The 19,623-nt window shown below is 39.3% G+C and overlaps 1 protein-coding gene across 5 annotated transcripts in view; it reads right to left on the bottom strand.

The window, feature by feature from the left end:
- The window catches only part of fgf12a (fibroblast growth factor 12a), a 34,415-nt gene that overhangs the window by 10,386 nt on the left and 4,406 nt on the right, over positions 1-19,623 (bottom strand). For 2 of the 5 annotated variants that reach the window (XM_055151724.1, XM_020922635.2), the window contains exons 2-3: positions 9,505-9,615; positions 3,907-4,010 (exon numbers count right to left, since the gene is read on the bottom strand). In XM_055151724.1, the coding sequence (XP_055007699.1) occupies positions 3,907-4,010; positions 9,505-9,615 (215 nt within the window). Of the gene's footprint in view, positions 1-3,906; positions 4,011-9,504; positions 9,616-12,938; positions 12,987-13,990; positions 14,195-19,623 lie in introns of those variants that run through there. The other 3 variants (XM_020922612.2, XM_020922620.2, XM_020922627.2) reach the window with 3 other exon arrangements.

The raw sequence follows: 19,623 nt of genomic DNA, 5'->3' as shown, positions 1-19,623 counted from the left end.
ATTCCCTGTGTTGTGCTTAAAGGTCATATATTACGCTAAAATGACTCTTGTGAGCTTTAAGCCACAAAAACATACCTGGAGTTGAGTTTTGTTTCATTTACACATGTCTGAGTAACCTTTTATTATTAAACTGTCTACATCTCAAAAGCTCAAAATGCCCTATTCCATCTTGTGATGTCATCGAGCAGTAGTAAGTTAACTTTACCTTTTACCTTTAATTCAATAGAGATAGGCAATTCCAAATGATGAATAAAATTATCCAAATGATTCTAGTGAAGGTTTATTCTAGTTCTAAAACAGCAGAGCATTTCCTGTAGTACCACATGACATCACAAGGTGGAAGAGAGTCTTTTCTGCTTGAGAGAAGAACTCAACAAAATTCCAGGTATGTTTATGGCGAAAAAATGACATTATAACATCTCAGAAAATAGTGTAATATGGGACTTTAATTGGTGTTTAGTTTATGTTTACAGATTATTTTTATTATATTTGAATGCTTTAATCTTCTAAACTGGACATGTTTAAGAAGCACTATTCTACAGGGAATAAAACTGCCCGCATGGCTTTCATAAATATTCAGCCTCAAGTCCCTTAAACATTCATATGGCTGTGATCCCTAATAGCGGCACTTGCCTTCTCATTACCAATGCATTTCTTCACATCTGTGGACTCATGTCACCTTCACATGACAGAGGGTGAAAATGGACATTGCTTTAAATCTTCTTAGTTTCAATAAATACTACTGACAATGCCTTGCCTATTGTCAGGTTCCATGCAAGTACTTAAAAGGTCCAAGTTCAGTCTGGTTCTCTCATAAAAATGACAACTGAAGTGATTAACAGCATATTTGCATTGGTGTCACATGACCTCTAGTGTCTGTGCTGATTAATAATGATCATTTCAAATGTCTGCACTACTAGTATGATATAAGGTAGGTGTGTTTTTGGGTCAGACACTTGCAGGGGTTTAATGAACTAAAAGGTGCTCTAAGTTCAGTGCGGATTTGTGGGTGGGTGCTTAATAATAGATATGAATGAATCTACTGACTCATACCATTCATTGCATGTCCTTCACTGAACTTACTACAAGAGATTTTTTTGTAATACGGTAAGATGCTTCAAGTGAATGCTTGGAAATAACAGTTGAATAAATGTATTCGACTTCAATTTTTTAAGAAGCACTCTAAAAATGCAGCTAGTGATCCTTTTATTTGGCCCAAGCCCTTTTGTGACGTTCCCCTGTCTCTGCCGCAGTGAGGTTGTTCCTTATCAATAAGCAATGCAATGCAATTTGCCCTGGCTACACACTGTCCTTGAGGGATTTTATGATTGCGTTTTGACAAAGTTTGATGGGCAGTCTGTGTCCTAGCATTGTCACTTATTCATCACTTCAGCTGCCAGCGCTGCCAGCAACTTATGGGTATAAAACTTGTTCCAGTTATCCTTTGTCTGCTGAATCTCAAGCACAAACAATTTATGTAACACAACCAGTGATGGCATATCCGGCACTACTTTATAATAACTGCAAAATATTACTATGCCTTAAAGGTGCACAGGTAACATTTCTAGTGGATGGTCCGCCACCTTCTTATCTCCATGGAAATGTTACATCTGTCTCAAATGTTCCACAGTATAGATTAAAGCTATCTATCACAAGGGAGACAAACAGGTTACAGAACTACCCTACATTACAATTCAGATCTGTGGAGAATTGCCTCTATACACAGAAAGAATTATTATAATATTATTAAGCAATAAAAACACCCGTAATGAAAAAATGCTAGATGGATATGCTTAATGTCACACCATGGAACATTCCAAGCAAAGCAATAACATCTCCATGGAGACAAGTATTTGACAAATCCTCCACCAGGAAAGTTACACAACACACCTTTAATAAAACATGAGACTTGATTCATAATCAGAAATAGTCAATTAAGAATCATTCGGGCTTAGTAAGAGTTAGTTAAGTAGTTATTATACAGGAATCATTCCTAATAAACTATCTGTTGTACAGAATAAGTGTTAAGGTTCTGAAGTATTACTGGATATTAGAGGTGTGCAAAAATATCAAAACATTGATATATATCGTGATACTAAATATGGTGATGCAGTATCATTATCATAGGTTGCTATATCGATATATCTGCAAGTATTTTTGGGATCTTTTAGCTTTCTTTTTGTGACAGGAATACAATTTTGTTGTTTATTTAGTGGAAGGAAACTAGATTATACAATGCCCTTGAGTGATTAAAATAGATGTATTTTATATTCAGTTTGTACAGGTAGTGGTTTAACAGTGAAATATTGTTCATAAAATGTATTTAGTTCTTAAAAAACAGCAAGAGTATCACAGAGTATCATGTGCAATATATCAATTATCGCATTTATTGCCATATTGTGATAATATCATATTGTGAGCTATGCAACATGTGTATATTGAATAGTGAGAGACCCTGTGAATAGTGAGAGGCCCTACCCGTCCTACTGTCTACTTCGCCCCCTCCACATTTGTCCCTGTAATGCTCACATGTGACAAACATACAGCAAAAGCATGTCTTGCACATTGCATAGGGTAGAACTTGACAATCCCTCTTTCTGACATCCATGACTGTATCCTCCTCCTGCTCAGCTGCAGCCCACGCTGGCTTCTCGTATTGACTTACCCCATAAATGTATAAAAATACAAATAATCAGCCCTTACAGATTTTGATTTTGGATTTGGTGGTTTTATATTAGGATTTATGTATTGCCAGAGATTTTATACTTTCTCTGTACAAAAGACTAGCAATCAAACTGATATCTGAAAGCATTTTTTAAAAAGCATTATACATGGATGTAGACAACTGCTTCCTTCTCCAATTATCTTTGCCCGGGGCATGTCCAGGGAGTATATTGACATGGGATTCAATTATTTAGACTTTTATATACGCAGTTCCTCTCTGGAAATAGGTTTGTGCTTTATACAAATACCACTTAAAACAAACTAAAACTACTGACTTTTCTACCATATTCGTGTTATTGATTTTTGACTCAACTTGACAGTGTTGGACTAAAAGATTATTTTTAGAAGGCCCTGTGTGGGCAAGAATTTCTACCAGCTATACCTGACCTCTTGCTACGACGTGAAAAAGTCAATGTATTAAAATTCAGGGAAAGTTTGTTTCTTTGTATTTTGTTACAGCAAAAATTAATGACTCAAACAACAATATCTCCTAAATCAAAACACAATGAAATGCAGTCCTATTACTCTTTACAATTTCAACTTAATGAGCCTCTGTCACCAGGCAGGCAGCAAAACAAAACGCTTTTGCAAAAATGGTGTGAGCATACAAGTTCATGCATCGATACGATACTGATATTAGATATACTGAGAAATTTAGTGTATTGGATATTGACTTCCAAATATTAGTTCAGTCGATATCCTGGTTGGACATATGAACTGACTATTTTTATAAGACTATTTACTGGTCATTGTTGGCCCAGACAGTCTCATTGTGTTTGAACATTTATTTATACAAGCTGTTCTGTATTTTCTTGAGAGATAAATAACAGGTCCATAACACATTTGGAACAGTTCTGTCTTACTTTAGTTTTGTTTAAAGGAACTAAATGCTGCTCTAGAATCGGTTCATATCGGGTGTTGGCAGATACTTAAAGCTGTACTATAGTAATGATATCGGTGTCAAAACTGAAAAGGCTGGGGTGCTGCATCCCTAATTAAACGTACAACATGCTGCTTGCGGCTTCAACAACAACAACAAAGGATGGGAAGAAGTGTGAAAGTGCAGACACCACACATGAAGAGCACTTGAATCAGAGAGAGGATTAAAGAGGATGTGTCTGTGCTATAATGAATAAGTTTTGCAAAGTAGCACAAAACACAGCGTGAGTGACTTTGTCTTACCGAACTATAGAGCATGCCCTCGCCGTTCATCGCGATGTAGAAGCCGCTCTTGACACCTTGGATGGCCACCACTCTCAGACCCACGGGAATAAGGTTGAACAAGGCTACACAGTGGAGAGGAGAGAGAGAGAAGAAGAAAACACTTTTAACACTAGAATTCATAGTGAAAACAGATTTAAAGGTCCTATATTAAGCAAAATTGACTCTTGGGAGCGTTAAAGGTTGTATGGAGGATTTTTTTTTCTTTTTTGTTTCAAATTGTCAATGAAAGTTCAAAATAGATTTATAGAGATGCAGCAGCCTTGTAATTATGATGACCAAAAAAATAAAAATAAAAAATGAAAATCCATCAACTGTGGATGTGGTGGGGGCAGATAAATATCAGCCAATAGACAACGAGGCTCCCTCTTTTTCTATTGGCTGTTAGGTTGTCAATCAAACTCTCCACGTTTCTGACTTGCCGACACGCTGGGATTGCGTGGTTTATGTTCGCCTCTCACGCCCTGATGCCATTTACTCAACCAGCACAGCGGTTCTTGGCGCCTTTTTCGAACTGTTGCTTCCTTTCAGTTTGCACAAATTTTGTTTCAACGGCAGGCAAGAATTCACGACCAGTTCGCCGCAAAAGAAAGTCCATTTTTGATGTCACTGAAAGAAGAAGAGAAGGGGAAAAAGAGCGAAGCGCAACATTTAAAAAAGGACAGTCGCTGCATTTCTCTTTCCTTGGAAACTCTTCTATACAACCTTTAAGTCATGTTATAAATTATGTAAAGTATGAATTATTATTTTGATAATTGTATAATAATTATTATTATGAATTATGAAAAAGTAAATATGTTAGTCAACGCTATTATGGCTGCATTCACAGTTGTCCTGGTGTAGGCTTGATTCAGTCTTTTTCTAGTCCTGGTTTAATTTGAGGTTTAGTTCCAATGTTCATATAGAGTGTGTAATTACAAAAATGTGCATGTTTTTTTTTCTGTTGCTCATTTCATAACCGCATTGTTCTTTCAGCATTATCCTAATCTACCGACAAAACACCTGTTACTGTATTACATGGCGATGATTGCTATTGATCTGTTTTCACACTGGTATTAGCAGTTGTCTAAAGTGTGATGACTTTGCCCAGCTGACAGTGGCGAGGGTGTGAGGACGCCCATGACGAAGAGCTGTTTGAATGATTGTTCTGAAAGCGGTGATGGGGACTATCAGATAAAGCTGGCAGAGGCCGGAGGAGATGTGCCAACACGGGTGCGTCCTCTGAGCGGATTCAATTTCATTCAATAAATATCGACACGCTCCTTCCGCTTGCCAATGACTGAAAGCTGCCCCCGGGCCACTGTTGCAGGTGATACACAGCTAATGCTAACAGCCTGCCGATTGCCTATACTGTATATATCATGGCTCAAGTTCACAAATGGCTCTTATCATGTCTCAGTGACAACCTGTCCTTATTATGATGCTGCATAGGTCAAACAAATGATAGTTTCATTTGTTTGACCTAAAGGTCTGTAGGGCACCTGTGCTGTCTTGGACTGTCAATAACACAATGGATTTAACATCCCTTAATTTACTGCGTTTTACGTGTTTATCATTTGTAGTTACTAGAAGACTATTTGAAGTATATGCACAAGTGATAAAAATACTTCCAAAAGACCAAAAGAAACACATGTGGATATTGGCAAAATACTTGATAATCACCTTCGTAAATGTAACTACTGTTTATATTTTACTACAAATTTGAATCAAAATTTAGCATTTTTAACATTTAAAATTTTTAAATGCATCAGTTTAACAAATTAGTGTGTGCTTACAATAACTGTCAAATAATACATGCTAGATATACTATCATGATAAATCATATTAAGATAATAGGTTATAATAGGTTCAGATTACTACCTTTAAAACCTTTTCTATAGGACGACTCCTGGACGAATGAGGGATTTCGTTGACTGCGTGAAATTACAGCGTTCTTACTACTACCACTACTGTAATTGCTACTATTCTGTCAAAGTTTAAGCCCTAAAAGTTATATATGAATCCATTTTGTTTTAAACGCTAGTCCTGGTTCTTGCACTGTTATTTATGACGCTTTGTCTCTCTCTCACTGACCCTCATCTCATTTTCCTTTCATGGCTTCTGCTTCCAGTGTCTCTGAGGCACTGTCCAAAATCCTGTCACGTCTCGCTAAAATCCAGCTGCGCTTCACCCCAAAGCTCCTCCACTCAAATAAATTCAAGCTTTTTGGTGCAGTCCTACTTGTGCTGAAACCGTTGCTAAAACCATTACCATAATAGCCTTGCTTGGAGTGACAGAATAGATGGTGCTTTACAATGCTATTTTGTTATAATTGCAATCTGCTGTTCCCCAATCTCGTTTGCTTGCCAAAAAATTACACTGGTGACAGGAGATGTCAGGAGATGCTCAGCTCTATACTAAATGTTCTGCTTTTCTATTTGCACAAGCACAGGTTGATGGATACTACAATTAGATGCTCTTAGCGTACCTGAGGACTGCTCCCAAGGCCATTCCTCTCCCCTAATAACCCCAATCGTATCTTTCTCAGTCCGGGCAGGAGACTTCTATAGAACTACCATCAATACAGAGCCAGACAAGTTTTTTTTTTTTTCATTCAGGCGCTAATCGGCTACAAGGTAATCCAGCAGGTAGGCTTTGATTTGAAGCGTAGAAAGCCCCTGCATCTACAAGAAGGTTTAGAAGCCAATGGCACCTCTCCAAAAACCATCCAGACACAAAGACGGCAGAGCTCCCATACAGGCTTATTTCCGTGCTGTGTATTTTGGTTACTGTGCGTCAAACAAAGAGGATGCCTGGCCCAAACCATGCATAAAACGGGAATTGGAAACAGATGGATGATGATGGCAGGTGTCTCTTAAACAACTCTGCCATTTTATGCAAACGGGTAATTACTGCAATCAATCAACTGTTAATGATTAAATAACTGTTGAAATCAGAATAAATAAAGGAATTTGCCTGAAGGATTAATGTTAAGGTAGACTTTCTGATAGGCCTGTTGTGATAATTATTATATAGACTTATCGTTTAATACATGAAGGCTAGAACAATATATTTTGGGACTCAATATTTATCGTATGTACATTTTCTTTGCCACAGTTGTGAGATGTTTGTTATTTTTGTTGTAATACAATAAGATCTGAGCTGCAAAAGTTTGAAAAAGTAACTTCTATGGCTAATTACTGGGTTATTCTTTTAATTATTTGTGGATTTCATTGCTTTTAAATGATACTCTCTTATTTAAAAATGGTTTGGAATTATCCAGCTTTATTGTGTCAGAGGCCTAATGTAGTTTCAGTATTATAGTTTTTTTTGCAAAATATTTCTCTGTAGCAACATATCCTGCTTTGCTGATTTGTTATCGTGCCAGGCCTACTTTCTGGTCCCCATAGGAAAAGCTGTCCTCTACATTTGACCCCTCCTTCAATCCATCTGGGCAATCTGTCAGGAGCAAAGCAGCACCTATCTCACAATCTTTAGTGAGACTATAGCTACTTTGGGCATTATAGATTATTGCGCATGTTTTAGGTTTTACACTTTTGCAGTTCTTTTTACAGACTGCTATCAACTAAATCACAAAAGTGTGGAATTAAGAATGCAGCTATAATTATTATTATTATAAAGGAATAATCAAAAGAGGCAAGTTGTCCACATCTACTTTCATTTGAGTCTGTCCTTCTAATTTACTTATTTAGGCATTTTCTACATTCTTCTTTTTCTATGGGCCTATAATTTAAGGCAAATGAAAAGTACTAACAGGAAGTGGGCAGCACCATAGGTCCTTCACTCTTGACTCTGCTGAAACAAATGGCTGTATTCCATCTACTGCTGTTCTGCGGATACTGCAGGTCAGAAAGTGACATGGTTCAAGAGTGGGCTAATCTATTATTCCAATAATACGACTGGACAATCAATAGCTGCTGCGAGACCTGCATATCAAATTGCAGGTATTGGCTTGTGACTCACTGTATCACACCTCGATCATGAATCTATTGTTACCTTTTTGTCTTATCTTAGGTGTTGTTCTGTCTCACTTTCTCAGCCCAAAAACTGGAAATGCTTCGCACAAAAACCACCTGCTCTTTGGCTGCCTCTGCTCGGACAGTCTCTGCGCTGGAGGCATCGCACACAGAGAATAATTCATCTGGTACAAACGGAGAAGCTGGTATTTTTAGTTTCCTGTGGCTGAATTATTCACTGTATTCTTCCATCTCTGGGCCAGTGGGACTGCTTAACAAGAGGATTACCTAGAGGTGGGGAAACCCTTGCATGCAACACAAAAGCTGCACAGGCCAAATGATATATAGGCGTGGAGTGAAGGAGCATTATGCGGGCTTTTCCATCCCTCTTATGTAAGCTCCTAATGAGTACTTCCTTGTGTAACCTAAATGATACTTGACAGGGGAAGACCGCAGAACCGCTCTAGACAAAGCTTTAGAGCTAAAACTGCATTTAATAAGTATAAAGAAAGAAAAGGATGGTTTATTTCAAGGGGCTATCCTTAATTCTAAATAAAACATATAGGATCTGTGCCAGCCTCAGCAAGCTCAAGTCCCAGCTCTGACAATTGTCTGAATGTCTCTCCTACTTTTCACCTCATTACAAATTCAGTGTATGTGTTCAGATTATGTTTTGTAATTTACACACACTTATGTTTATTGTCATGCTATATTTGCTGTTCTGTTTTTAACTGCACATTTATTTATTTTTTATGATTGTTATCTTGAATAGTGTCCTTGGATATTTTGAAAGACATCTACAATAGCATAACATTTTGGTCCTGTACTTTAAGGTCAAAATTCCCTGTGCTGTTTTCTGGGGGGAGTGTGAGAGGTGTGAGGCCTTAGGCGACAGGACCCAGGAGACTATTTATCCAGCCGTAGTCCACTATAGAAAGTCGATGGCTGGACAGTGAAATATTGCAAAGAAGTGGCTCAAGCAGGAATCTTTGTGACAGGACTCCCATCAGGAATTAAAACCATTGCAGTTACGGTAGTTTTAGCCGATAGCTTTTCCAGGAAGTGAGTTGTGCAGAAATAATCACACATGCTTCAGAGGGGAATCAATCAAAACTGTGTGCCACTCATAATCATGCAGCAAACACACAGAGGTTCAGAGGCCTGAGAGCAGGTCAGCTCATTTTGCTTTTGTCTGTGTATGTAGAATGTGCATGAAATATGTTCAGTCTAGGACTAATCATGTGATATGCCTTCTAAAAGTGTTAGCTTCATCGCCATACAAAACATTTAAATTTATACTGATATAATTTGGCGCTGCATGGTTTAAAAGGCTTTTGTTCATATACAGCAAAATGTATACTATGTGATTTAAGAACTTTCAGCTTTATTTTTGATTCATCAGATTGTATGAATACACTTTTTTCACAGTGCCCTGAGCTATTCACAACTGGGACAGGTCTTTTGAAGTGACTGGCATATTAAAAGGTCAGTGGTTACTTAATAAGAAACACACAATGATACAGTGCCTATAAATGTACAAATAGATCATATGACTAAGTGGTTGGTTGCTATTTAATATTGTGTCTAATCTAAGCACACTCACTGCTGTCGGTGTTCTCGTCCTTGCTGCCGTCGATGGTTCCATCCGGCTGCATCTGCAGGTAGAAGCCCTGCTGGCTGAACAGTCGTGTCACGATGCCTTTCAGCTGTGGCTCTGCAACACACACCCACACCACAGCCCCCACCCACACCAGAGAGTCAGCACGAGACTTACACACACAAAACAGCACTAATCATATGGTCATGGAGACTGCAAAGGGTCACCAGAACACCACACAATCATACTTTTCCAGCCCCCAGACTCCATAAGCTCTCTATATGATCACATTTTCAGGAAAAAAAAAATAAAAAAATCATGTTCTGCAAGTAATTGATTTCACCAGGGAAACTGTGACTCAGTACTTAATCAAACCAAGTTATTTCTGAAGTGGAAATATTGCAATAAAAAGAGGAAAGGGGCTTAGGAAAAATATGATTCCAAATTTATAGGAAAATTATTCCAACCTATGGCCAACAGTGTATTAACACACAGAGTACTATACCATAGTGTAAAATTACAAAAATACATCAATTATCACAATCATGATGCCATTCTAATACTTAGTGTGTGGCAACAATCCTATAATATAATGTGGTGCTGTCTGTCATTTTGTATGAAACAACAAGAGTGTTGTAATAGGATGCTATATTCATGTCTACAAAAGTAGATATCTGGCTAATAAGCTCAATAAAACAGAGCTGCATTCTTGTTCTAACCCTGAAGCGACCTCAAACTTGGAAGGGGAGACATCTGGCACCTGACCAACATTATGCTGTATGTGCTCTTCACTTCAGGGCAGGTGAAAACTGTGAATAGCTCAGGGCAAAAAGGGACCTCCAGCCATGAAAACCAAAACATGCAACAGGGAAAGTGTCAAACACCTCAGAGTATTACTGATACTGTGGCTAGCATCTGGTACCATTTTAATATCTATAGTGGTATTTGCCATGGTAGGACAGAGATGTTTTGGGTCACAACACATTCATTATATTAATTGACTTTCTTGTCATTAAGGCATCAAGTGCATCAGGAGTGTATGGCCAGTTTATGCATGGTGTTTCTGTAGAATCCAGAGATATAAAGATAGTTACTGATGATACTCAACTTCACCAGTGCAAAGACCTGTTTCTAAAACAAGGTGAATGTTTTAACAGACCTAAATGTTTTAAATAAGTGCAAAAATGTCACATCACTTTCCCTTTTTGGAAGTACTTTCATTACTTTTTGTAACATTTTATATGAGAGGGTCTGAATAAACAGTTCATTCAATATTTAAATTTTGCACATCTTTAAAACCACATTCACAATATTATCAGTAATCTTCCCATCTATCTACTCAATTTTGATTGGCCTAACCCATAACTCTTCATCATGAACAAATACAGTATGTGTGTCCCAATACTTACCACCAGCAATGATGCATCACTTGGGACATACAATAAGTTTAGTGATAGCTTTGTTTTTGTTTACTTTATAAACGTATGCAATGTTCTTGTTCATACCTTGTATTTAGCTGTGTACATCAGCTATGAAAAGTCAAAAGACTTGTATTGCCGCTCAAGGTCGTGCCAAGAATTAGATGCTGTTGTTCACAAGACAAAGCCAAAACAGCTTTGGGCCCACTGTTACCTGGTGATGCTGACAATGAGTACTTAAACCACCCAGACTGAGTTAACATTAGTGGAGAGGATCCAAGTCTGTTGGAAGATGTGACTCGTTGTTACATTCTCCTCATTACCGTGACCATCACCTCCCCACTCACTCACCTACCCCTGCGGTGGGACCATCAATTGTTGGGACAGGCCTTTTCATCATCCATCACAGGACAGGGGGGCGTGGAGGTGCAGAGGATGTGCATGTGCAACCATGTGTGCTCTAGTGTTAGTGAAAGCACATGGGAGCGTATACAGAGCTGTAAATCATGAGGATAACTACACATCCATAAATTAGGGCCCAACGTGGGGCAGAGCAGTGGCTGACGCCTCATCAGTTCCAATCATTTAGCGGACAGAGTGTGCTTTGTGTGTATGCATGTGCGGGAGATAGAGCATAAACAAAGTCACACTTCAGAGCTTATATCAGTCATGTTCCCAATGGCATTTACAGTAGGGCTGAGTAGGCAACGATTCATCAGAATAATTGTGACGAATCGACTTTTGAAATAATCCTTAGCTATTTAATCAACGCTAATCGTTATCTGGACTGTGCAGAGTCTAAAGCTGCATGCCAAAACACCATTTATAAAACAACAGCAGCAATATTTCAATAAAATGGAGAAAAAAAAAATGAATAATCTGTTATTTTATCAATAATACACTTAAATTGTGTCTAAGCCCTCCTCAGTTAGCATATTACATTTTATGGTTACAAATGTAAGAAAAAATTCTCAGTGGCTAACCTCCTTATGGAGGCTGTAACATGTTAGGCCCCCTGACGGTTTTTGTAACCATCCATCACTTTCTATTGTATAATGTATCTTATGCTGTATTTTTAACAAGTAAAAATAAATAAAACTAAAAAATAAAGAATCACATGTTTAGTGAAACCATTCTATGAAATTGATTCGGAAAAGCCAGTGTTTCGCTGGTTGGTTTCACGCAGTTGACCATCTTGTAACTGTCTTGGTGGAAACAGTGTGAGCCGGTGGTACAGAGAGAGCTTCTCCCAGTGGAGTGCAGAGGAGCTGCTCTGAACTACTGCAGGGGGTTTAAAGAGTGTGCTGGCATCTGCAGGATTACCTTCCTTATGATTTGTTAAGCAACCCCACATTTTGTTTTGACTTGCCTTTGATGCCTGGTAGCTTTGCTGTATGCTGTGTTTGTCATCAAATAACATTGTGAAAAAACAAAAATGTATTCAAACCTCTGTGTCATCAGAAATTTTACTTATACTTACTATACCAATACACAAGGAAGGACAAGAACACGTGAAACAAATGGCACCATGATAGTGAAAGAGTGAATGATCAACACTTTGTATTGCCAGACACATTATAACCAACCACATACATCAAAACACAACAACTTAAACAGTACTTCACAGTGGCACATATTTAAACAAAGAACAATAAGCAGGAGGTTCAAGACTGGTCCAACACTGACTGACTGACTGACAATGGACGAAATGAAAGAGCCAAATGCGACTCAAAGGACACAAGTGTTTGATAAGGGGGTTTTCAAGAAAACATAAAATTTGACACCGAATAAAGAAACAAAGATTTCCACCGGTCAGTAGATAGGAGGGGGTCGCTGTTTGTTTAGGACAAGTGTCAAGAGCCCATGATCATGCCCACCCCTTTCCTGTGCCCTCCCATCCTTCCATAGGCCGGGAGTGTCGGCATGGGCGCGGGATGAAGGTGGAGACGAGAAGGAATCAAAAATAAAATAAAGCAAGAAAAAAACACAGCATCACACACGGATGGAGGCTGAGCTACTGACCTAGCCTGCAGCCCTTATGGGACACCTGTGGAGGTTTGGAGGGTGCATCTTACGAAGGGGGAAGGGACAGAAGGAAAAACAACAGGCAGAATTCAGAAAGAAGTTGTCATGCAATATCTTATTTGCATACAAAAAAAACATTGAGGATAAAGGAGAATGTTATAAGCTATGGTAATATTGAGCTGTAGATGTAAATTGATTTAGTGTCCTAGAGCTTCACGTTCTCACGTTTAGTCATCTCTCTCACTTTTGGCTGCAGCATCGCCGCCTGATGTCACCATATGGGTTTTTTAAATTCTGTCTGGTCTTCTTGGCTGTCTCCCTAGTCGTCTCCAAAATGTCTGTCCTTTTGTGTGTCAGACATACACACAACACAATAGAACGGACAGTTTAAAAGGTAAAGGCTCAGAAAGCGGTATACAATAGAAAATATAAATACTGCGTATAGAGTATAGGGGCTCATTCCACTGTCATTCTACTGTCATTCCGTATGATAGCAGATCTTAATGACTGGGGCTTTACCTCCCACTGCAGTAAAAGCCCCCTCTGCAATAAACATTTACCTTTAAAAACATTTAATCTCAAAAGAGCCTTGGTGCACTGCGGTGCAACTAATCTCCCCTCAGAAACCCAATATACATTAATATTGAATTAGGCATTTGAAAGCGGTGCATGGACATATTCAATTAGATGTGAGAGCAACAATTACTATAAGTGTGGTTAAACGTAGAGAAATATGAGTATAAGAGATTACATGCCATGTGTAACGTGTTGCCTGGCTGAGCTATGTCCAGTGCAGGGGGCATCTACAGACAACCGGGAGGACGTAAAGAAACAGGTGGACTTTACGCGTAACGGAGGACAATCGCTCTCACTGGTATTCGAATGGAAGCCTTTGACTGCAGTATAAAACGCCTATGCTATGTTCCACAGAGAGGAGGAGGAGGATAAAAAGGTGGGGTGGGGGAGAGGGTGTGGAGGGATGGGGGAAACCGCTCTGTCCCCTCATCCATAACGCACACATTACAGAAAGGGGGAAAACGCACACACACGGACTGACCTGGGCGCCTGCGGACTGGTCGTTTCTTGCCGCTGCAGAAACGCACTTTGCTAAAGACCCCCAAGAAATGCCTTTCACACAAAGATCGGGGGTCTTTGCTGGGGCTGGGGCGCCGTTTGGAAGTAGACACCCGGTCACTGTTGGACTCCCTCGCCTGACGTTTCTGGCGAATCAGGGAGCTGGCGATTGCAGCCATCTCCCCGATTGAAGAAAAGCCTTGATTTTATGAGCAGATGTGGGATGTAGTGCAGACTATAAATGCAACAAAAATTTAAAGTCCATAAAGTGAAGCTTTTCTACCCAAACGTCATCCTGCTCCGTTTAGAAAATCCTCCAAGTCCAATGCATTGCTCCCTTTCAGAAGTAGCGAAGCAGCAGAGTTGCCAGTCAGCGCACACCTGGCTCACATATGATACATAAATAAATCTATTTACATGCTATAGGCCTCCGGCCCACGGGATCTTGTATGAAAATGACATGCAACAGTCTTAATAAGTTAATGCAGCCGCGCGTCATTGGAGAGGTTCAGGTATTCCAGGTGAATACGTCTGGCAATGCGACTCAAACGCTCGATCTGCTTGAGAGGAAGTTTTTTCCTCTCCTAAATGATTTACTCCGTCAGTCCCCAGTGCTGTCCTTGTCCCGGACCTCTCAACGAGCCTGTGATCTGCCGTCTACATTGAAAATGCAGCTGGAAAAGAGAATGAGCAGCCAAAGGATACTCTGCAAGGATGCGGCGGAGATGTGATTTAAGACCGAGGAAAGCGTCCGTAAAGCAACAATTAGTTGTAGTGGAATGCAGTGCCACTGTGCACCGTTTCCTTCTCCGTGTTAACGTTCTTTATGAAGCCTCTTTGACGTTTTTCCCATGCGCAACCCAAACCGAACCGAAGCTGCTGTTCCATCGCCGACTGTGAACGAAGTGAATCGGTCCAGCTCTCCCCCGGAGCAGCCCCCCTCCTCCCCTCTTCCCTCTATCTAACTCTGAACGCAATCATACGTGATTGAGGTTCGTATTAGGAATTCTCACAGGCATCTCATGACCCAAGATAAGCTATCTGATCTGGATATTTATGTGCCACGGAGGAGAGAAAATAAAAAGGTATTTTTTTTATGTAAAAGAGAGGAGGGGCGCTTGGAAGTGGGGAAGGGGTGGTCTGAATCTCTCTTCGAATTGCATTTAGTGCCGACCATTTTATCAGAGCTGTCCCGTAGGCAGAATGCATGAAAAAGCAATCCTAATCAAGCTCAATCTGAAGTCTTACATGCACAATAGGCGTCGGGGACACAGAGCCATGCAGAGACAAACGTCTATCTGAAATACTCAAACAGTGAATTGCAACAGGTTTGTCATGCAATAAAATGGTACATTAAAGACAGGGGCTTGCTGTGTGTGATATCAGGGGCTTACAGAGAAATCACATGAAATGAAAACATGTAACAATAAGTTGTGAAGACACGAGCACAAAGAGCACTAATGTTCACCATACACAAGCCAGTACATCTTGCGGGTGTCATAAAACTGAACTTTTACTGAAAACATAAAAGCTCTGTTCTGACTTTCTTTATCAGTTGCATCAGTCCTGCTTGGTATCTCCAAATTTCTGCATAATGTGTGATAATATTATGTTCTAGACAAACGGAAATCAGCAACTATTGCTTTAGGGCTGTCTCATATTGATTTATTCAGACGTGTCTCTTGCACCAGGACACCATTGTTTGTCACTCCTTATACTATTTAATGCAATGAATAATGAATATAAGCATATTCCTGTCTACATCATTTCTAGAATAATTTCTGACCATAAAACATGTATATGGGTGAATTTGCAGTTTTCATAAAATAGTGAATGTATGCAAGAGTGATATGGTTGTGGTTTGTCTCTCAGTGTCTGTCCAGGCAATGCCAAAGTGACAGGTTGCAATTAGTGGATGAAACTGACAAATTTAACATTTTGTAATACATCAGAAATGTGCTAAAAGTGCCTGTAAATGTCTTGGTTGGAGTATAAATATAATTTATCCTGCCCTAATGTTATTTGATAATATGCTCAATAGCCAAACTTTATATACCTTCCAAACTATATTTTTTGTAATTTAGACCATACTGCCAGCCGGTAATTGTAATACTATAGTAATAGAAAATGAAACAGAAAATGAATGAACGTGTAGCAGCATCATTTTGCATAAGATATACATGATTAAAACTTGGCCCAATAGTTGCTGAGTTGAGATATGTCATTGGAAATCTTTTATGCATTATGTGGCTGTTTATGCATCGGGAAAAGCCCACATCTCACACAGCGGGAGAAACGGACATGTGAAATTCTCAGCAGCACCGCAAACCTCTCTCTTCCCACTGATGAAACGGCATGAAACATTTACAGGCTTTTTCTAGGACTGACTTTGACACCCGCTCCTCCGAACCAAAGGGAGAGATAGATGGGGGGAGATGTGTGGTTCCACCGCTGCTGTCTGGCTGTGCATGCTTCTCCCTTATGTAACATTTGGATACAATAGATCAAAGTGGTCCATGCTCAAGGGCTGTTGCTCTTTCAAAGCTATGAGGCAGGGAACAGAGAAACAAGGGGGCAGATAGAACAGCAGATACACTCTATTAGAGCTTTTCTCCACAACAAGAAACACGTTCATGCAATACTGCAGGTGTACATAAGGCAAATAATTAAGTACCAGAAAAACATACATTAATCTTCTTCCAACTATTGCTAATTGAAATTGTGAAGGACTGAAGCCGAGCATAGCAACTATGGGCCCTAGACAGGTAGGACTTTGATAACAACCAGGCAAAGGGTTGAGTCGACACAATTACACATTGTTTAAGAAAAAAAACTTGCAAGATAATATTTTAAATAGAGATATGTAATTATATTTGCACTTTTGTGGTTAATTTTACTAATTTGCGCATTGTCTTGATACTTTCACATTTTGGATGGTTTGCTAAAACATTCATCCATTCATTCATATTATTTTTTGGCAATATTACCTACCCCTAGTACATTTTTTAGGTTTAGTTAATAACCTCACAAATACTAGTGCATTCCAAGCAAAGTGATATACTCAAATCACCAGCATCAGCTTTGCTGAGGCAAGAGCAGCTAGCATGCAAGTTTAAAATGCAATACATGCTTTTATAGTAGGCTATTATGTGAAAAACAAGGGACGAGCCCCACTACAGAGACACAAGACAATACATCTTTGTCAAGAAAAGATAAAGTATTCCCAAATGAGAATCTGCAAGGCTTCCACCTCATACAAAGACAAGTGATGCTGCATTCTAACACAGAAGGGAATAATACTTGAACTGTCTATTCAAAAGGCTTTGCATGTCTCACATATGTGTATGTTTGCTGCACAGATCGATTGATGTAACTATAATAAAGAATTTAACATATGGTGCTGCTTAATTGCAACAATGTATACAGGCTGTGGATTACAGTAGTGTAGACGGCAGCATAACAAATATGTCTGAATACTAGGAGCTATGAATCAAAGTCGATGGTTTCCCCAGAGACCATTTCGCTGTAGGTCTAAGCTCCCCACTACTACAAAGACAACTGGTGTATTTATCGTGGACGTGCTGCCACCTGCTGGAACGAAAGGAGAATAGCACATCCTCAACAAAGTGGTGTCTTTCGTATCTCAAGTTTTCTCTCGGCAATGTCCTTGGAAGAACTGAACCCAGACATGTTTAGTATTTTTTCTCTGTGTCTATATATTTTTTGGCTTATCACTGGTGAGGGTAACATATTTGCGTGCTATTGAACACACACCTCATTCCAAAGCCTTAAAAATAATAAAATAATGGCTTTTATCTTACAGCAGAAATACAGTTATCCACAACGGCAAAACTGTGCTATTCAGAGTTTTTCTGTTCATTTATAATGAACAAATAAGTAGATAGTTCAAAACCACATGTCATCTAATGACAGTGTAGGAAACAGTTGTTTTAATGAATAACTATTAGGACAGTAAGCATTTAGCCATTTGGTCAATAAGTCAGTTAACATTAATATTTTAGTCATTACTATACTGGGATTACAAAATATTTATATGCGAAGCAGCAGAAAAGAGATGGCATGAAGTGAAGTTGTGAATTAGCTGAATCAAGTGTTAAATGTCAATTTTCGTATGTGTAGTTAGTGTTAATATTACTTATACTATTTCTGCATAACTGTTATTGTGTTGTGTAAGTGTAGTTCAGGGCAGATGCAGGGTCAACTCATAGAGATACAAAATAGCTTTCAAAGACTGCATCACACCTAATTTAGATGACAAACTGAAGAATGTAGAATGTCTTTAGCCCAGAATTTCTTAGTTGATTATAGCCCAAATACCTATTGTGATTCTACTATTGTAAGTCAACGGACAAACACATGTTGGCAGTTAACACAGTCTAAAACACTGAGATGTTCATGTGTGTAACATTACTGGTAACTACAACAAATATGAGCTGAATACCTGCAGGACAAACATCTTTCATAACCCACAGTTCATTTGGTTTTATTTGCAATTGTAAGAACAGGGAACTCCTTTCTAAAGTAAGTAACCTTAGTGATATAAATAAGGTCTACATGCTACAGCAGTTCAACCAACTTCTTACGAAACTGGCAAACTACTGAGACCTCATTACTCACAGGTGACACCAGAATGACTAAGCTTGCAAACTGCAGACACACGCTCCTCAAATTTTCCCCAAAAGCTAAATCTGAGCGTAAACAAGCAGCCATGGTCCTGTCTGTTTAGCTGACTCAGGTGGAGGTCAAGTGGTTCATGTAACGGTGAGCAGCAGAGGCAGTACTTGGACCAGAGATGCTTCATAACACCAGCTCCCAGTGTGCATGCTGCTTTTGGTCCAACCACCTCAAAGGAATCAACTGTGCTTAATGGGGTTGCTAATTGTCTCTGGCCTGAATATGAGAACTGCTACTCTAGTTGAAACTGACTGATAGCATAAACCTAAAGCACAGAAGTCTGAGCCTTTATAGACATATATTATGCCCAAACATCAGCAATGCAGTGAAATGCTGAGACATGACGGCAGAGGACATGGCTATAGGCGTCTTGCCAAAGACTGCTCATTGTGTACAGTGTGCATACGCTGTGTGTCATTGAGAGTCAATGCCATGTGGGCTATGTAACAAATTGCATTGTTGGAAAATGTCTTCCAAGTGACAGAATAGGCAACTCTAACATTGTTTAAAAGATAATGTGGTAACTTCTGCTAATTGTATAATATGGTAAGCAGTTTTCACAGATTATGAGCTCTAGAGTAGGCCCAACGATAATGTGAAAAGTTTGGAAGTAGCGGCTACCGCTATGGCGCTGTCCACGGTGCTGATTTGTTTGGGCCCTCACTCCTCCACTTACACAAAGCCTTAACTTTAATCACTTGCATTCTTCATACTATTGGCACAGCCTACTGATTTGGAGGAGCAAAATAACCTATTTTAATGTCGCTCAAAGTCTGTTTTGGTGCTATTATCATTACACAACTAAAGAAGATCCAGCATCGTCGCGTACAAGCTTTGGAGACTGCACAACCAAACTCAAGACAGCTGTACAAGGAGACCGCTGCAGACTGGCAAGATGTTACCCACACACTCC

Source organism: Boleophthalmus pectinirostris, unplaced genomic scaffold (assembly GCF_026225935.1).
Source record: "Boleophthalmus pectinirostris isolate CB_2022bp ecotype Guang Dong unplaced genomic scaffold, ASM2622593v1 HiC_scaffold_16, whole genome shotgun sequence".
Lineage (NCBI taxonomy): Eukaryota > Metazoa > Chordata > Actinopteri > Gobiiformes > Gobiidae > Boleophthalmus > Boleophthalmus pectinirostris.
Note: the sequence above shows the minus strand (reverse complement) of the source record. Positions and strands in the feature narration are given on the sequence as shown.